The following is an 18,031-nucleotide window of genomic DNA, read 5'->3' as shown; positions in this document are numbered from 1 at the left end:
TAAAAACCAGAACAACACTCACGTTTTGAAAAATATCATCATGTCATAAAAAAAATATCTGCTGCTGCGACGTTGTCTCCTTTTGAACACCCCCCAACACATACCCTTGAGAAAGAAAGACAACAATTTATATTTAACAAAAATATAAAAACGAAAATAAATAACAAAAACTAAACTAGTTCAAGATGTACATATATACTCGTATGTCTGTTTTTATGATTGTAACACATACTTAAATCAAAAGTTTTTGTTTTCAAGAAATCATTTTAAATTTCACAAGAGGGCCAATTTTACAATGAGTTGTCAAGTGAAAGGAAGCCAAATGAGTTTTTTGTTATTAAATCTGAAGTAAATATTTCCTAAAGATTTTTAAATGTTAATCTAAACATTTTTTAAATCCTTGCCCTAGAATTTAAAACTATTTCTAACCCAAATCTAAATCAGCATCGAGAAGTATGACATGACTTTCAAAAAGTCGACTTTTCGACTTTCTTCAATTTTTGTAAGTCAACTAAAAATATAAAATTACTGCAAAATTAACTTTAAATAGCTAATATCTATAAAATTTACTATAAATACCAACTTTCTCGAAAATTTACTTTAAAGAACAACTTGATCGAAAATTTACTATAAACATGAGCTTGCTCGAAATTTACTATAAATACCAACTTAATCGTATCAATTTTGAATTATGACTTTTGTTTCTTTTTTGAGAATTTAATTGTCATTCGTATTATTTACAGGCAAATGATCCATCTACTTCGTCCCCTGGGAGCTACGAGTGAATGGCAGTGGTCTGCACTCGTTGAATTAAAAGTTAAATCACTTTTGAACAAATCTGGCATAGTCAACTTTTTTCAGTAAGTCGACTTTTTTAAGATAACTTAACCCTCTAATGCCCAAGCATACCCAAGGCACTCATCGAAAAAATGACAATAAATGCAAATATAACTGATTTTGCATTTCAAAAACTCCTGTAACAGTTGCTAAAAAACGCACTTAAATTATTTTAAAAAGCTTTCAAAGTTTTTGAAATTAAATATCAGTTATATTTGCATTTATTGGCATTTTTAGAATTGGGGGGTTAAATTCAAATTTACGAATGAATCTACTTTCGAACAATCGAAGTACCGACTTTTTGCAGAAAAAAACAAAAAGCGAATTCTACTATTTGGTCGGAAAAAAGTTGTACAATCCATTTAAGTTATCTCCAAAAAATCGACTGATATAAAATTCCAACAAAATGTTCTTTCTGCTTAAATTCGTATTACGTTATCCCAAAAAAGTCGACTAACTAAAAAAAGTCGAATAGTCAGTAAATGTCGAAAAAGTAGATTTTTGAATTTTAATTTTTGGTAGTAAAAAAATCGAACATTCGATTACATTATTCCTAAAAAGTCGAAAAGTCGACTAACTTAAAAAAGTCGAATAGTCCAAAAAAGTCGAAAAATCAATTTTTCTATTTTTGTTGGCAAAAAATCAAACAATCGATTACGTTACTCCTAAAAAGTCGACTAACTAAAAAGAGTCGAGTGGTCAATAGAAGTAGAAAAAGTAGTCTACATATAAAAGTCGACTTTTCATAAACATCAAAACTCCACTTTTCAAAAATATTAAAAAAGTAACCATTCGACTTTTTTAAAATTTTTGAATGTCGACTTTTTAAAAATTGGAAAATGGCGACATTTAGTTTTAACTATAGAATCCTAAAAGTCCCTAAAAAGTCGACTGGTCAATAAAAGTCTATATTCTACATATTATTTTCAACTAAAGTATTATGAAGGTAGAAAAAAAACTCGACTTTTTAAAGATCGAAGATAGTCGAAAAGCCGACATTATGTTTCAACTATAGAACACTAGTAGGAGAGCCAATGGCAAAAACATTCCTTAACATATTGTAATGTTTAAAATCAAATTTTAACAAATTTAAAATAATTTTTACTGAATGTTTCTTTACAATTAACTTTCACAATTTTTAGTTAAATTGTTATTATTGTAATAAAAGACATTTGGGGATTTTTGATTAAGAACATCATTCAAATCAAAATTCCGTAATATAAAAAAAAAACACTGATCAATATCTGAAATCTACAAGAAATTGAAATTAATTTTACTTAACAAAACTCTGCAAAACCCACCCTTAAGAAATCTACTAGAAAATATCTACATACATAAGTTCCTTAACAAAATTTCAATAATAAATCATTTTTACTTCCTATTTAAACATTTACCACCAAAAAGATACAAACAGAGAGGATGTTTTAACATTTCATAGCATGATTGCGTTTTCAATCAAACTCAAGTACTTTTAGATACTTAAATTTGATTTTGGTAGAACATTTGTTGTTTGTTCATTCTATATACAACACAGCAAGATATTTTCAAAAATTTCACTTTTAATAAACCAGAAAATATCAAATTTCCGTTCAATATTAACAAAAAAACAACAACACATTGTTGCCTTGACAAAAATTGACTAAACGGCTGTTACTTTTAAATTGTGATAGAGTATTCAAATTTTCTTGTTTAGCAGATGAAATTAAATGAAAAGTAGCAGCTGTTATATTGATTTAATAAAAACAAGAAAAATTTATTTAAAAATTTTAATAAATTTTAGAGGCTTTACATAAAATCATAAATAATTGTTTGATATTTCTTGCTTCACACTTTTTACTACAATTTTCTATTAAAGTCAAAGACCCTTAAATATAGGAAAAATATACATGTGGTTGATTTAAATCATTGTTTTTTCTGATATTTTTTTGTAATTATTTATTACATATGTTTTGGCATATGTTTGTACATAAGAAAGTAATGTATTTCCAATGATATTAATTTCAAAACCACAATTACATTATATTTCAAAGAAACCTATAAAGAGGGCTGGCTGACTGGCAGTAGCTACAAAAAAAACAAACATATCGTAATGTTGTCTTCTTCCTTAAGTATCAATTTAATTTATATTGTATAAGAAATATGTTTGTATAAATAAGTTTGATTTATTGCCGTCAATGTATCTATAACAAACTCTTGATTGCAAATATTTTCACATTATCATTATTACAAAATTGTAGTCAATTTGAAAGAGAAATATGTATGTATATATTGTAGATCTGAATGAACTCAATAGTATGCGGGTTTGTTTTTTATTTTATTTTTTTATTTTTTATGTAAAATGTAATTCAACGCATGACTTAATATTTAACAATTTATTTTGTTTAAAGCTAAAAGATATAATATATATAGTATATACTTAAAAATTTTAGCCATGTTTTAAATGCCGCCAAGCCAACATGCCATAAAGTGTAACAAAAAAAGGGAGATGGCTAAAACAATAAAAAAAATGTATATTTGGTATGAATCAGTGAATGAACCTGAAATATGAGTTTCAGTTTTAAGTGTCTTTTTTATTTTTGTTCGTTTGTGTTGCAAACATCCACTGGACTGTATTTCATTGACCAAACTTTTAGTATTTTTTTCAGCTGTTGCTTCTTTCCCCTTGCTTAAGCCGCCTGAGAGTTTTGAGTGAAGTATTCTACAATTCTAGAGTAAACATGTTAACCGCTTAAAAGCGTTTTATTCGGCTGTGCCAAATCTTATATACCCTTCATCAAATTATACTTTAAAATATTTTTAGATAAACAAAATTTAAATTTTTTTTTTTAGAAAAAATTTTTTAAAATTTATTACTGAAAAAAAAATTTGTGATAAAAAAATTTTTTGTTAAAAAAAAATTTGGGTTAAAAAATATTTTCCCGATTTTGACCCATTGTAGGTCCAACTTACTATAGTCTAATATACATCGTTGCAATGAATCTATCATTAGATATCCATATTATCTATACATATTAATGACTTTATAATCCATATATTGATCAAAAATAGGCCAAAAATCGAATTTGTCCCGGTTTTTTCCTTATATCTCAGTTATTTGTAAGCCGATTTTCTTTCTGGTTTGAGCGGACCTGAGTTTTCTTGAAGGAGAATAATTTGTGCTCGTGGTTGCATTTATCTATATCTTTAACGAAATCTGACAAACAAACGGCGATTTACCTTTCCGAATTAATCGTTGAAACCCTGACCATTTTCATTCTCATCTTGCAATACAAGAAGTTCGTTTGAATGAGTTTCGAGACCTTTAACAATGTATCTAAATTGTATCAAAACCGTTTCCGAGTAACTAATCAGGGAACTAATTTTCTTTCTCTTTCATGTAGGGATATACTTTCAGCTGTTGAATTGTATAGACCTTACACAATCTTCAATTAATTATATATTAAAGCATCAGCTGATTCTTCTTAATTTCTCTGGTTGGTACATTTTCGAAAAGGTATTCAATTTCTTATAAATATTAATTTGATTTTCAATTTACTCTTCTTTCATACAAAGTGTTAGATTTAGACTGGATGTATCCCCAAGGGACCAGTTATGTGACTAGTGCAATTTCAGTTCCTTTTTCCATATAAATTTCCTTGAAGGATATTAATCCTTGTTTTGTGCATTTCTGAAAAATTGCAAAAATAATTGAAAACTACATGAAACACGATATTTGTGTTAGAGCAAACGACGATTCTATACGTTGTGATTGCAACAAGTCGGTGTCTACTGCTTTTCCCTCGGGAAACACTTTCGGTTGACACTGGGTGTTTGGTCCAGTGCGGCACTGGTCGTTCCAGAGTGAAAATCCATTTATAATGGGATGTTGCCATTTTGGTTAATATTTATTAATATTTTTTCTTAAACGTAGGGTACCTGTCCCTCTTCAAATGGGTTAATATGCGAGTCAACTCAAAATTGAGAATATTTTTTTAGTTTATGAGACAAAAAACAAAATTATGCAGCTGCTTTATGAGTTTTTTTTCCATTTGCTGTTTATGAAATCCCAATTTTTGGCAAGTAATAAATTTTAAGACCCCAACAAACCGGTTCAAAAAAACATAGAATCGTTTAAATGCAACTTCAGAGCTAAACCAAAATGTAAGCATATTAAGTTTAACCATTTAAAGGCATTAAATATATTTTAATACATATTTTATAAGTTCCTCAAGTGTAACTTAAAGTCGCTTTAAACCATATAAAACAATTAATATGAATTAATTTATTTAAAATGTAGTTGTTTCCAGTAGACCTTGTGCTTAAAAACTAAAAAAAATAAATTCGTAAAACTTAATTCAATGTCACAACATGGTTAGGGCTTCTAAGAAAACTGTTTTTTTTTCTGTAAATTTACACCTGTTTTTTTATTATTTTATAGTCATACAAATAAAACAATTAGTTATTATTTCATTTTCAAATTAGAATACATTTGTTGTATCATTTATTTTCTTTTAATTTGTTATTTGTTTAATTAATTACGTTGGTGTTTAATTGCAATATGCTTGCTGTGTAGTACAATTAGTTGTAATTAAATAAAACATAACAAAATTTATTTGCACTGTTTGTAAACACTTTGCCAAACAACTTGTTGATTTTTCATTATGTACAATATTTCGAAATTTTCGTTCTAAATTCAAATGAAAACAAATCTCTTTCTACTTTAAATTACCTGCTATAATTGAGGTAGTTTGTTTAGTCATTATACCATTAATCATTAAGTATAGATAAGTAGTAAATTGTTTACTGTAAAATATAATTGTTACATCCATCTCTGATAATTAACGGTTAAATTTCAAAACATATTTCTGCCATTTTTTGTTTGTTTTGTTTTTGCGCACATCTTAAGTGTTGTTTTTGTTTAAATGCTTTAATTATTTTGTTGTTGAGAGTATTATTCGGTTTTTTAGAGTATTCGTGTTAATTTGTTGCGATCTTTTTGTTGTTGTTAGTATTCAAGTGTATTCAAGTGGGAGTAATGAAAACTGTGTGTGTTTTCTTTGGAAATAGCGGAAAATTTAATTATTTTTTAATTGAAAAATTATTATTAAAAACCAGAGATAAAACTGCTGCTATTTTGAAGCTAAAAAATATAATAAATAAATAAAAATTTAAAGAATAATTTGTTTAATTATTTTCCATGAAATTTACACAAATATTGTTTTTTTAATTAATATCCTACCAAAAAAATCTTTTCTCTTAACATTTAATTGCAAACAATTTGTATATTTTTGCAAATAAGTATTTCAAAAAAATTAGTTATGTGTTTAATTAAATTTAAATGTTACTGACTTTGCTTTATTAAATTACCTAAGAAACATTTGATGTTCTTTTAATTCACATAATTGTAGCTTTAATTTAAAGGTTTCCTTGAATTTATATATAAAAACCAACCATAACCTACAATAAAGTTCAACACTATCTACTGCCTCTTTTGTTAAAAACCTTCTTCCCCAAAATTTCAAACCTTTTTAACGATTTTTTTCTTTTTGTTTTGGCCATAATAACAAAATGATTACAAAATTAGTCATAAAATTATGTAGCTCATGTTTAGTTTTGTAGTAGTTTTTGTTTGCATTTGTTTATATTAGATCATAAAAACATGATTAGTTTTAAGTACTAAGTTTAATACTAGTGTATAAATAGACTTAAGTACTTAAGTATTCTTTTTATTATAGTTATTTTTATAACAAAGCGGCTGGTATTTGATAATTTGTTTCAAACATTTGCTGGTGGTTTGTGTTTTAAAATTGCGTAATTGTATCAGGTACAAGAATTTATCAAAAATCGTATCTCAATTGAAAATGGGGTTAGTTGATAAGTTAATGAAAGTTTAATTGATTTGGTTATCGATTTTTATCAATAGACTTAAAGAAAATTAATTTAATTTAAAATGTTTAAGGTTTTACAATTGATTTTAAATTAGGTACCTAGATGTTGACAATATTTTATTAAATGACGAAATAGTTTTTTAATATTAATTTCCAAAATTCTGATTTAAAGTCTCTTGCTTTAATTTTTAAGTTATATAAAGAAAAGTGTTTTTAATGTTAAATTTTGTAATAGATTCTAAAACATTTAAAAAAAATACCTATTAACATTATGCAGCAGTTTGATGCAGCTTTTTTTAATTTCTAAATCCCTTATGGATATGCAACACTTTTTATACCTACCATAAAAACGATGGATTTCATTGACTTACAAAAGTATGTATATTCCAGGTTCTTATAAAATTCTAAGATACTCAAAATATATCCGTCTATCTGTTGAACGTACTATAGGGCCTAGAGGGAAGGATCTAGGACCTTATAGCCTTCACCATAAGTGGTGAAAAAATAAATTAAATTAAAAAAAAAATTAATTTTGTTTACCTAAAAATATTTAAATTGTAATTAGGTGAAGGGTCTATTAGATTATATATGTAGTATATAGATAACTCTCTTACTTGTTTTTAGATAAATTGTGTTAATTATTATGAATTCATTTTTTTTCAAATTTCCTTTAATCATTTTTTTATAATAAATCATTTTTAGGTAGGTACTTAATTTTATTTAAAAATTCATGAAAATACGCATCCTAATGTGTTTCTATCAAATATTGGCGATAATAAGATTAATACTGCTGACTGTAGCATACTTTTAGGCATTGTATAAAAATGTATAATTATCTCAGTAAAATTGGGAAAATAGTTTAATTAGGTCCTAATTTTATGAAATCAAACCACAAAAGTATTAAAAAACTGTATGTAGATATAACCACAACAATTTTAAAATTTTCTTCAAACAATTATGTTACTTTTTACGGAATTAAGTCCATAACCACCGCCATAAATTCCTCTACACAACTATTAATGATTATTCTTAACAAAAAATACTAGAATTAATTAATTTTCTTTTCTATTGGTTTTTTTTTTTTGTTTTAAATATTGTAATTAAATTTATTAAAAACCTATTTACTAACACCACCAACATGAAAAACTTTTGTTATTCATGTAAATGACACATTCAATCTTCAGTCAGTCGTTCATTCATTAAGTTGAAAACTACACACACTTAAACAGACAGCCAGCCAGCCAAGTCTCAATCTGACACAAAGGAAATGATACCAATGAGAAAAGTAGAAAAATAAAATAAAGAAATTTACTCTCTAGACATGTTGTTATGACATAAACATATCAATTTACACACAGGCAAACAACAACAAAAAACAAACGAGAAAAAGAATAAAAACAAACAACAAAAAACTAATGATATCTGGGATATCAGATGATAACACCTAATACAAATGACTACTGCTTTTTGTTGTTGTTGTAGTTATTACATTCAAGCTCTCACATATACAAATAGGTATGAGAGTTAAAAGAACCTGGTTAACATTTATATTACTGTGGCTATTGGGCAAAACAGCTTAACTAGACTTAAGTAAATCGAGGATTTATGGATTTTATATAAATCCTTGCTAATCTAGGCTTTGGAACTATGTTTAAAAATAAAACGCTTTAAAAAATAAATAAGTTGTAAACAACTTAAGTCGAAATCTTATGGCAAAAATTAATAAGTGTTTAACTTAAATTGTAAGTCACTTAATAAAACTTATAATTTATTTACTGCGTTTTTAAAGTTTTATTTACTTTACAAATGATTTTGTAACAAAAGTTGACTAACATTTCAAAACTATGATTTTCGACTTAAGTTGTTTGTGAAGTGACGCCACAGTTTTAATTATTAATTGCATTTGGATACAAAGTATCAGAGTATGGATGCATATCTTATGTACCAACAGATGTTTATGACAAGTTTTATAATACTATGTATTATAAATACATACATATGTACATATGTAGGTACAAGTATGTATCCACTTATGTAAATGTAACTAGTATGTAAGGTGTCTGTTTGTTATTAAATGAACGTGATTAAACAAGAGTAAACCTACCAATTTGTACACCCTTTTTGTTTACATTTGATTTTGTTTGTTTCGTTGTATTCTACGTTCATATCTTATCATGAAAAACTAAGAATTTTTTTGTTCAACTTTACATCAAACAAATGCTCAATCATTGTTAAGCATTTTAAAATTCACTCTTACATAAATGTTGGTAATTTACTTAACAAATGAAATCAAAAAAGGTAACAGAAATTGTTATTAATAATTTCTTCTGAAGAACAAAATGGTGGAAATAGAAAATTAACCAAAATGGATAAAAATCTGTGCAATTTAATTCGACAAATCTCAAATATTGCGACATTTTTCAAAAAATTTAAATTATACACCATTTTTATGCAACATTGTTAATTTATTAATCCCTTGTGGATATGCAACACTTTTTATGCTTAACAAAAATTATAAATTTTAGACATTGTTATGCATATTATTAAGAATTTTTAATATTATTTTTTTATTTTAAATTCTTAAATAATTCTAATTCCTTTTATCTCAATTGTTATTGTTATGAATTTTTATTTTATTCATTTGAAATTCTGTAGTATTTTAAAAATGTCTATAAAATATTGATATTAAAGACATAAATACAGTTATCTATAGCATACATTTAGGGATATACAAATAGCTATGAGGGATATACAAATAGTTGTAGTATACATTTAGGGATTACACTAAATGTATTATATGGATATATCGTCCCCTTAATAGAACAATAGTGTATAATTTTTTTGCCATTTCGAAATAATTGAGTTTAAAATGTTTGTGTTAGTAGACATCTAGAACAAAAGTAATATTTCAATTGATCTTTTTTGGAAGTAGAATTTCACCAAATTTTGACCACATATAGAATAAGTTATGTAGAAATTTTTCTGGACTGAATGTGGAACTATTTAGAAAGTATTGATAAAACCATATATGCCGAAACTTTTCTATGAAGACATTTTCAAAACAATTTGTTTTTATAAATTTCTATGAGAAAACTTTTCAACAAATTTCCTATAAAAATCGTTTTTCACAATTAGATTATTTGATTTAATCATATTTGTGATAAGAAATATTTTAATAAAACTACGAATACAATTATTGTGAGTGTAAAACTCTTTAAGCCAGAGAATAACATAGAATGTAGCTATAATTTTACAAAATAATTATAATTAACCAACATACCTATGCAGCTTACCCCAGACTCTAACCACTTTTAATTTCTATACACAAATCTCTATATGGATACAATGAAAAAAAAAACTGTATTAACTGAAAGTGATATGTGTGTTGCGCTGGTTATTACATATTTATTTTATTTTTTTATTATTCTTGGTTGCAATAAAAGGTTGGCCTTTAACTTTAACTTTGTTGTAGCTGGTTTTTTGCTATAGATTCTTTATAAAAAAAATTATTGTGGCTGGTTAATGAATGGTAGTAGTAGTGCAGATTGATTGAATTTTAACAATATATATGTTTGCATAAAAACCCATACAAACAATTGTGTGTGCACACAGATATGATGAGTGTTGGTTTGGTTGTTCTTTGGTTATCGACATTTTTCAAATTCTATAACAATCAGTTAATATTTATCGTTGCCTTAGTTGACACCTGTTAAGAAATACATTCAAAACAATATTTTAAAGTTTTACTGTCACAGCATTCAGTTTTTTATAACTTCATGCATATGTGAAAGAATTTATATTATCAAGCCAAAACTAGTCATTAGAACAAGTTTTTTTTCTAATAAGTTGCAAATTTGAACTTAAAATACCTGTTAAAATAATGTGAACAGAATTGTGCAATCATTTTGTGGTGAAACAAGAAGTTTGAATAAATAATGAAAAAAATTATTATACCCAGCCTAATTGATACTTATGGTTTAATCAAATTTTGGGATTTCGATTGTGGCAGTCCCTCAACGGAAACATCTAATAAAATACTCAACAAGTGTTATCCCACGTTACAATGTTATCCAAGGCGAAAGGTGGTACCTTCGCCAGTGCAAAAAATGGTAAAGAATTTTAATTTAAATTTAGAAAATTAAAAAGTTTTTAAAGAAATATGTTACTATATATGGGATATCCCCTATAATTACTTTAACATTGGCAAACATATTTGGTTTTTTTTAACCAATTAATCATAAGACACATACATATTTGTGATAAGATTAAGAAATTGTTTTTTATCACTTTAATTAAATATTGAAAGATAATAATTTATGTATGTATTTGAAAACTCTTATGTCTGAAATTCTTTACAATAATATTGCGAAATATGAAAACCTAATAGTTTAGTCTTTAACTAATAAATTGAAATTTGTTGTAATTTAACTGTTATGTGTGTATTATACAAAGAATTAATCTATAAAAATATATTACTCTTTCCTAAAACGTATTTTAATACTTTTCTAACCAAATCAGACACACCTCCATATTTCCTCCTAAAAGTATGCTACATATTTTTTACAAGAACATATTGACACTTGCCTTTTTACATATCCTTACAAATAGATTAAAACTCACCGTTTTTGGTCATATTTTTTTTAAATTAACCTAAGATTTGTTTTATTTTTCTAAAAACAAAAACTTATTTGCTTTTAAAATTTTTTTAGTTTACAAATTATCTCCTAAAAGTATGCAACATATTTTTAGTTGAACAGATTCACACTCATATCCTTACAATAGATTAAAACTAAAAGTTTTGGTCGTATTTTTTCTAATAATCCTAAGATTTTTATTAATTTTTCTAAAAACAAAAATATTTTTGCTATTATAATTGAAAATACTCAAAATTCTTTGATACCACAGCTGGATTTCTACATAATTATTTAGTTGAAGAAGAACTTGATTTGTTTTTTATTTGAGAACACACAATTTTATATCAAAAATCTATTTCAATCATCAACAAACAAATTGGATCTTTAAACCAGAACCCTCAATCAATATTTACAATTGTAAACAGAAAAAAATATTTATTTTACTATTAAATTTTATTGTTTCAATTTCATAATAAATAAATATATTTCTTTTCCAAGAATTTTAATTACAAAAAATAAATTGCAAACAAAAATATATATGACTGGCACCACAAATCAATCCATCAATTGCTTGACTTTTTCTTTTTTTTTATAAGTTTTTTTGTACTTTTTCAAATCAAATCACTTGATAAATATAAAATCCCCACAAAACAATTATAATATAAAATTAGACAAAAAATAATAGTAAAGAAAGCAAAAGACATACCTTAATAAATAAAAATAATAAGAAAAATGTAACATAATTTTAATAATTCTATTTAAACTTTCTTTATTCCTTTTAGTCTCATCAAATCCGTGCCGTTTCAAGTCCATCCCTAACCTCAGATACCAACAACACAGCAGCAGCCAGAACATCATCACACAACAATAATGCCCTTGTACACCAAAGAGTACCATCTAGTAATTCATCTTATACCACAACTAGTCATGAGGATTGTCAAACCACCACTACCAACAATAATACTGCCGCCGCCTCCGCATCCACCTCCTCCTCAGCCGCCACACAAAATGTTGGAGTTCTACAGAAATTCAAACGCACATTAACCAATTTCAACAAACATCAACCATCAGCCACAAATCAAACACCAGCATCAACAACATCAGCCCCTGGCACATCTACGACAACAGCAGCAGCCGCAGGAGCCACTTCGGACACTACAGCGTTTCTAATGGCCGGCGATACAGAAATGCAAACGGATGTTACGGATGGCTGTAGTACGGCTGTAAGTAATAAATATAGATTTGGTCCTTTAGTGTGGCGTACATCAAAGGAGCGACGTAAAACAAAATATAATCGTCGTGATAAATGCAACAGTGGCGACTCGGGCATACAAATTGAATTAGAGAATGATGAGCAATTTGCTAGAGTTTTGGCGGCTGGCAATGGTGGCATACATGCTTCTAATGGTAATGGCAGTTTGTTTAATAGAAAACAAGAAGGAATGGTAAGTTTGAAAGGTTTTTTAGAAGCCAAAGTAGACTTTAATACATGAAATAATATGTGGTTTATTTTTACACAAGCCTTAAAGTATGCAATATAATTTTAAATAGTAAACAAATTTAAGAGATTTGTTAAATTCTAGTTTTAATTTGTTAAATTTATAACGAAATTTGGTTTAAATTCAAATATAATTTTTGTCTTAGCGATTGTATAAAAATTTCTCCCGAATTTCTTATAATGTTTGTGTAATGTCACTACTGAATTATCTATTACATTTCCATACAAAAACATTTCAGCATTGTCGACAACCAACTGATTTGTCATATTGGTATTAGACATAGACTATAAAATTTAAACCAAATATTGTAGTTTTGTATAAGCTGATATTTAAACTCGCAAAAACTGTTGTTCGCTTTGCGTGCAACAATGATGTGTATATTTAATAAACAATTCTTTACTTCTTTCCCCATTCCAGAGTTCCCTTAGAGTACGAACCGTACGTCGCACCAATTCCGCCAAAGTCACATCCATTATTGATGAAAATACTTCTACCACACATTCGACCAAGTCAAATATGCTAAAACGCATGGACATGCATAATGAGAGAGAAGCGCCTGAATCATTGCCCACACGTTCGATAAGTCAACCCAATGGTCTGGAGTCTTGTGGCATGACACGCAATGATTTGGACGATAGTGACAGTGATAGTGTAACATCACATGAAGAAGGTAAATAAATTAAAAACAGAAAATAATTATAAACTGCAGTCAACTGTTTACAGCACATTAAACACCTCCTCCACTACTAGCTGCATACATATCTATTTCATTTTGTTCTCTTCTAAAAATGGAAAATGTTAAAGTTCATAGTGAAACAAAACAAAAAATAAAACAAAAATATTATAGTATCGATTTTAATGCATTATTCTTTTTTGCCATGTTTGTTTTCATTGTAGCAACCAGTTATTATCCCATCTATGCTGAGGTATTGTACAATTTCACTGCAGCTGGGCCACAAGAGTTGGGTTTGGAAAAGGGCACATTAATTGAAATATTACGTAAGGAAATAGGTCCCTGGTGGTTTGGTCGCATTAAAAAAGAAGATGCCAGTCTGGTGGAGGAAATTTTAGATCCTGAATTGGGTTGGTTTCCCAAAGAATTTGTACGTGTTATACACTCACCCGAAACGGATTTCTTCTATCTGCAACACATGGCCGAACAACATGAACAACAACAGCAACAGCTAGAGCAGCATCAGCAAAATGAAACATCTCAGCTAAGTCATGAATTTAATGAGAATGCTCAAACAGGAAATCATACATTGAATACATCATCAAGTGCTCCCTGTGCACTTGACAACAGCAGCAGCATGGAAGATAATTGTAATACCACCGTAATTGATCAGCATAATGTCACAACCATTGTAATTGAATCATCATCATCGCCATCATCTACGTCGACACCCCATTTTGCGGGCATAGACAATAATGTGGCTAATGATGCATCGGCCAACAATACAACACTAACAGCCAATACCCAGGCAATTCTATCAACATCTCAAAGTCTTAATGTCATTATGGACAGTGCCGATTTGCTGCGTAGGAGTGCTGTTAAAGAACTATTGGATACGGAAGTAAATTATGTGAAATTATTGTCAGCCATATGTGAAGGGTGAGTTGATTTTCTATTGCAATAATAGTTAGCCTACCTTTAGGTGTTTAATTTTAAATATAAAACTAACTATTTTTTGTTTTCTCATCTTCCTTCTTTCTAGTTATTTGCCTGCTATGAGCAAACGTATTGATATCTTTTCACCCAATAGTATACGTTTGATTTTCTCCAACATCACGGCCATTTATAAATTTCAACGTAAATTTTTGGAAGCCTTACGCAAGGGCATCGAACAAAATCAAGTTGCTAAAGTATTTTTGAAAATGGTAAGTTTTTTTTATTTTGGAAAATATTAAATATCATTTCTAATAATATGTCTTAATTTATCTATTACAGCATAAAGGATTTTTATGTTATTCAACATATTGTAATTCTTATCCTCGGGCTTTGATTGAATTGGCTTCATATGAGAGAGTTAAAGATGCTCGCACAATATTGGATAAGTAAGTAGAATAATATCAATATTAATCTAACATTAAAACAACATAATGAAATTTAGTATTTTCATTAATGGTATTTTATAAGTATAAAAAAAATCAAGTCTGTTTTGGCTCCATTTTCTTGTGAGGCAGAATTAAGTTGTTCTTTATTGGTCCACAACCAGAAGTATACAAGTTCTCCAGTCATTTTTTTTCCAACAAAAATGTTTAATCATTAAAAATTCCAAAAAAATTGTTTTAAATTTTTTTATAAGATTTAGCACAGCCGAATATAGCTTTCTTTCTTGTTATTATCTGCAATAAAAACTAACCATATATTTTTTTTCTCCTTTTTCAGTTGTCGCGAATCAGAAAATCTGGCTGAACTACCCTTATCCGCTCATTTGCTGGCGCCAGTGCAACGCATCTGCCGTTATCCTTTACATTTGGGAGAGATGATTAAAAGCTCAGCAAAGGGAACTGAACCACCGGCATTTAGTCTGCTGGAATATGAACAAATCGATGTTAGTCAATTGGATATACCGGATACCACCGAAACCATTGATATGGCTTTGGAGGCCATGAAATCAGTCACAGAAGCTGTTAATGAGGGAAAACGTCACAGTGAGACTATAGCACGTCATCAGGGGAGTTTTCAAAATTTCAAAGGACCCCCACTGCACTTACACAGCACTCGCTTCTTTGTGCAAATCGATGCTACACGGCAAAAACAAAATCTTTGGAACAGCAGTTGCACCCTCTTCTTATTCGACAACCAATTGGTCTATTGTAAACGTGACATTATCAAGAGATCTAATTTCATATATAAAGGACGCATATTTTTGGACAGATGCCGGGTGGTGAATGTTAGAGATGGAAAAATGTTTGGACACACCATTAAAAACTCGCTGCGGATATACTGTGAGGCCAGAGATAAATGGTTTGATTTTAGTTTTCGTTCGGCCAATCGTAAGCACAGATTTTTGAATACTTTGGCTTTGGAGCGGCAATTTGGTGGCAAGTCTTTATACATATCCGAAATGACCGGCTTTGAATATGCCTTTGATGAGAGAGACTATTCCGATCAGTCGGATTATGAGGGTGGCGATAGTGGTGAACAAAAGTTAAAAGAATACTTGTATGAATCTAATATAAATACTGGCAACAATACCAATACATCGGGTGAGTCTTCGGTGCCGGAATCGCCAGCGAAATCATTTAAATACAGTGATACTTTACCGCATAAGAAATCACAAAGACTAGATACAACAGCGGCTCAAGGAAATGAAACTCAAACGGGTTCTTTGGGCAGAAGACGTTTGGGTAATTGGTTTAGAAAACCAAAGAGTACCGCTTCGACACCAAATCACTCTCCCACTCACAAAACCACACAATCCGCCCACTCAACGGGTGACCTACAATTAACCGGCACTGATCTTACCGAAACCTATACCGTGTTAGAACATTCTGAAAATGGTGGTGTTAGTTCGTAAATTTATTTTTAATTAAAAAAAAATATGGAATCTCAAACAATATGTACTCGAAATTGTTTATGTTTAATTTTCATTCTCTCTATCTCTTTTTTTCTCTCTATCTAACCCTACTTTTTCTCTTTGTAAAAATTTATTTCATTTGTACAAAATAACTGTATGTATTGGAAGTCAATTATAATTGTTGTTTAAAGAATTGTTAATTATTTTAAATTTTAAAGAAAATATATTCGATATTTACACATTTTATGTATATTTTGTTTATTACATATATGTTTTTTTTAAATTCTAACTATAAAACTATTTAACTGTACAGTTGTAAATTTAATTTAATTTTCTGTTTAATTTTTTTTTAATTATATTTTATTTATTTTTATAAGTTAACAAAGCGAACAAACTGGAAGATTTAAAATTAAGTCATTACATTTTTCATTAAGTTTTTTTACAATTTTGTAAAATATTAAAGTTTTATTATTATTTTTTAACATATTTCTTGTCTTTTTTTTATTTAACATTAAAAAAACCAAATAATTATTAAAACAATTTTAAAATATGTTTAAAAAAATAAAATAAAAAAAACAAAATGTTAACATTGAAAGAAGCAATTTTTTTTATAAAAATTTCAAATATTTTAAAATGAAAAAATATAAAAAGAAGTTACTGAAAACCGAAATTATTAAAAGTCATTAAATACAAGACAAAATGACATTTTATTAAACAAGAAAAAAAAAGAAAACAAACATAAGTTAAAAACAAATACATGAACAAATAAAACAAAAAAATTAAAATTTAACACACAAAAATAATAAGTCTGGTTTATAAAAAATAGTTAAACTGTTTAAAAACTACCAAAAAAAAAAATCATTAAAAAAATGTTAAATTTATAATTAAAAAAAAATATTTAAAAATATATAAAGTATTTATGAAAAAATATATACATTTTTGTTTCTTTTTCATTTATTTTTGGTTATATCGTTCATTTTTATTTTGTTTTCTAAAACAAACAGCACTTAAAAAAATTAAAAAAGGCAAACTACCCACAGTAATTGATATTCTTATAGTAAGACAAAAATTATTTAAAACAAAAAACATAAAAACAAATTATATACTAAAAATAATGTTGATATTATACATGTATTTAAACAGATACTTAAATAGTTAAAGACAAAACAGATAGACAAAACTCAATTTAAGATGTTATAAATGAAGACACATTTATTTATAAAATTAAAATAATTTATTTAATGACACAAATGTAATAGATAGTTTGAAAATTTTAAATCGAATTAAAATTTATAAAATTATTTTTACAACATTAAAAATGAAATATTGATTGAAAATAATTTTAAAATACAAAGTATAATTAGTAAAGTACCTACAAGTACTCCCCCCTCAATGGACGCAGAAGCGTTCAGGAATCTTTACCGTCCTTCCGGATCTTGATTTTGAAATCGTTTGCTTGTTTTGAGTATTTCGAATATTTTCTTCTAAGCCGTTATTTACAAAAAAAGCTGGCTTGAGGCGGTCAATTGATATTGTTTCCTGTTTAATACCAACTAAAACTTTAAAAGTTTTTGGATTTCGTTGTAAAACTTTGAAGGGTCCTACATATTTAGGTTGCAAAGGTTTTGAATAACAATCACGACGTATCCAAACATGAGAACAGTTGTTTA

General features: G+C 27.7%; 1 protein-coding gene across 3 annotated transcripts in view; it reads left to right on the top strand.

Annotated features, from left to right (window-relative positions):
- Positions 1 to 17,291, top strand: part of LOC135953277 (uncharacterized) — a 176,947-nt gene extending 159,656 nt beyond the window's left edge. For 2 of the 3 annotated variants that reach the window (XM_065503093.1, XM_065503094.1), the window contains exons 3-8: positions 12,121 to 12,783; positions 13,255 to 13,507; positions 13,735 to 14,449; positions 14,553 to 14,715; positions 14,786 to 14,892; positions 15,227 to 17,291. In XM_065503093.1, the coding sequence (XP_065359165.1) occupies positions 12,121 to 12,783; positions 13,255 to 13,507; positions 13,735 to 14,449; positions 14,553 to 14,715; positions 14,786 to 14,892; positions 15,227 to 16,361 (3,036 nt within the window). In that variant the 3' untranslated portion in view covers positions 16,362 to 17,291. Of the gene's footprint in view, positions 1 to 10,552; positions 10,814 to 12,120; positions 12,784 to 13,254; positions 13,508 to 13,734; positions 14,450 to 14,552; positions 14,716 to 14,785; positions 14,893 to 15,226 lie in introns of those variants that run through there. The other variant, XM_065503095.1, reaches the window with a different exon arrangement.
- Positions 17,292 to 18,031: the final 740 nt, after the last annotated feature.

This window comes from Calliphora vicina, chromosome 3 (assembly GCF_958450345.1).
Source record: "Calliphora vicina chromosome 3, idCalVici1.1, whole genome shotgun sequence".
Taxonomy (NCBI): Eukaryota; Metazoa; Arthropoda; class Insecta; order Diptera; family Calliphoridae; genus Calliphora; species Calliphora vicina.
The sequence above is the reverse complement of the archived record's forward strand: the minus strand, read 5'-3'. Positions and strand labels throughout refer to the sequence as shown.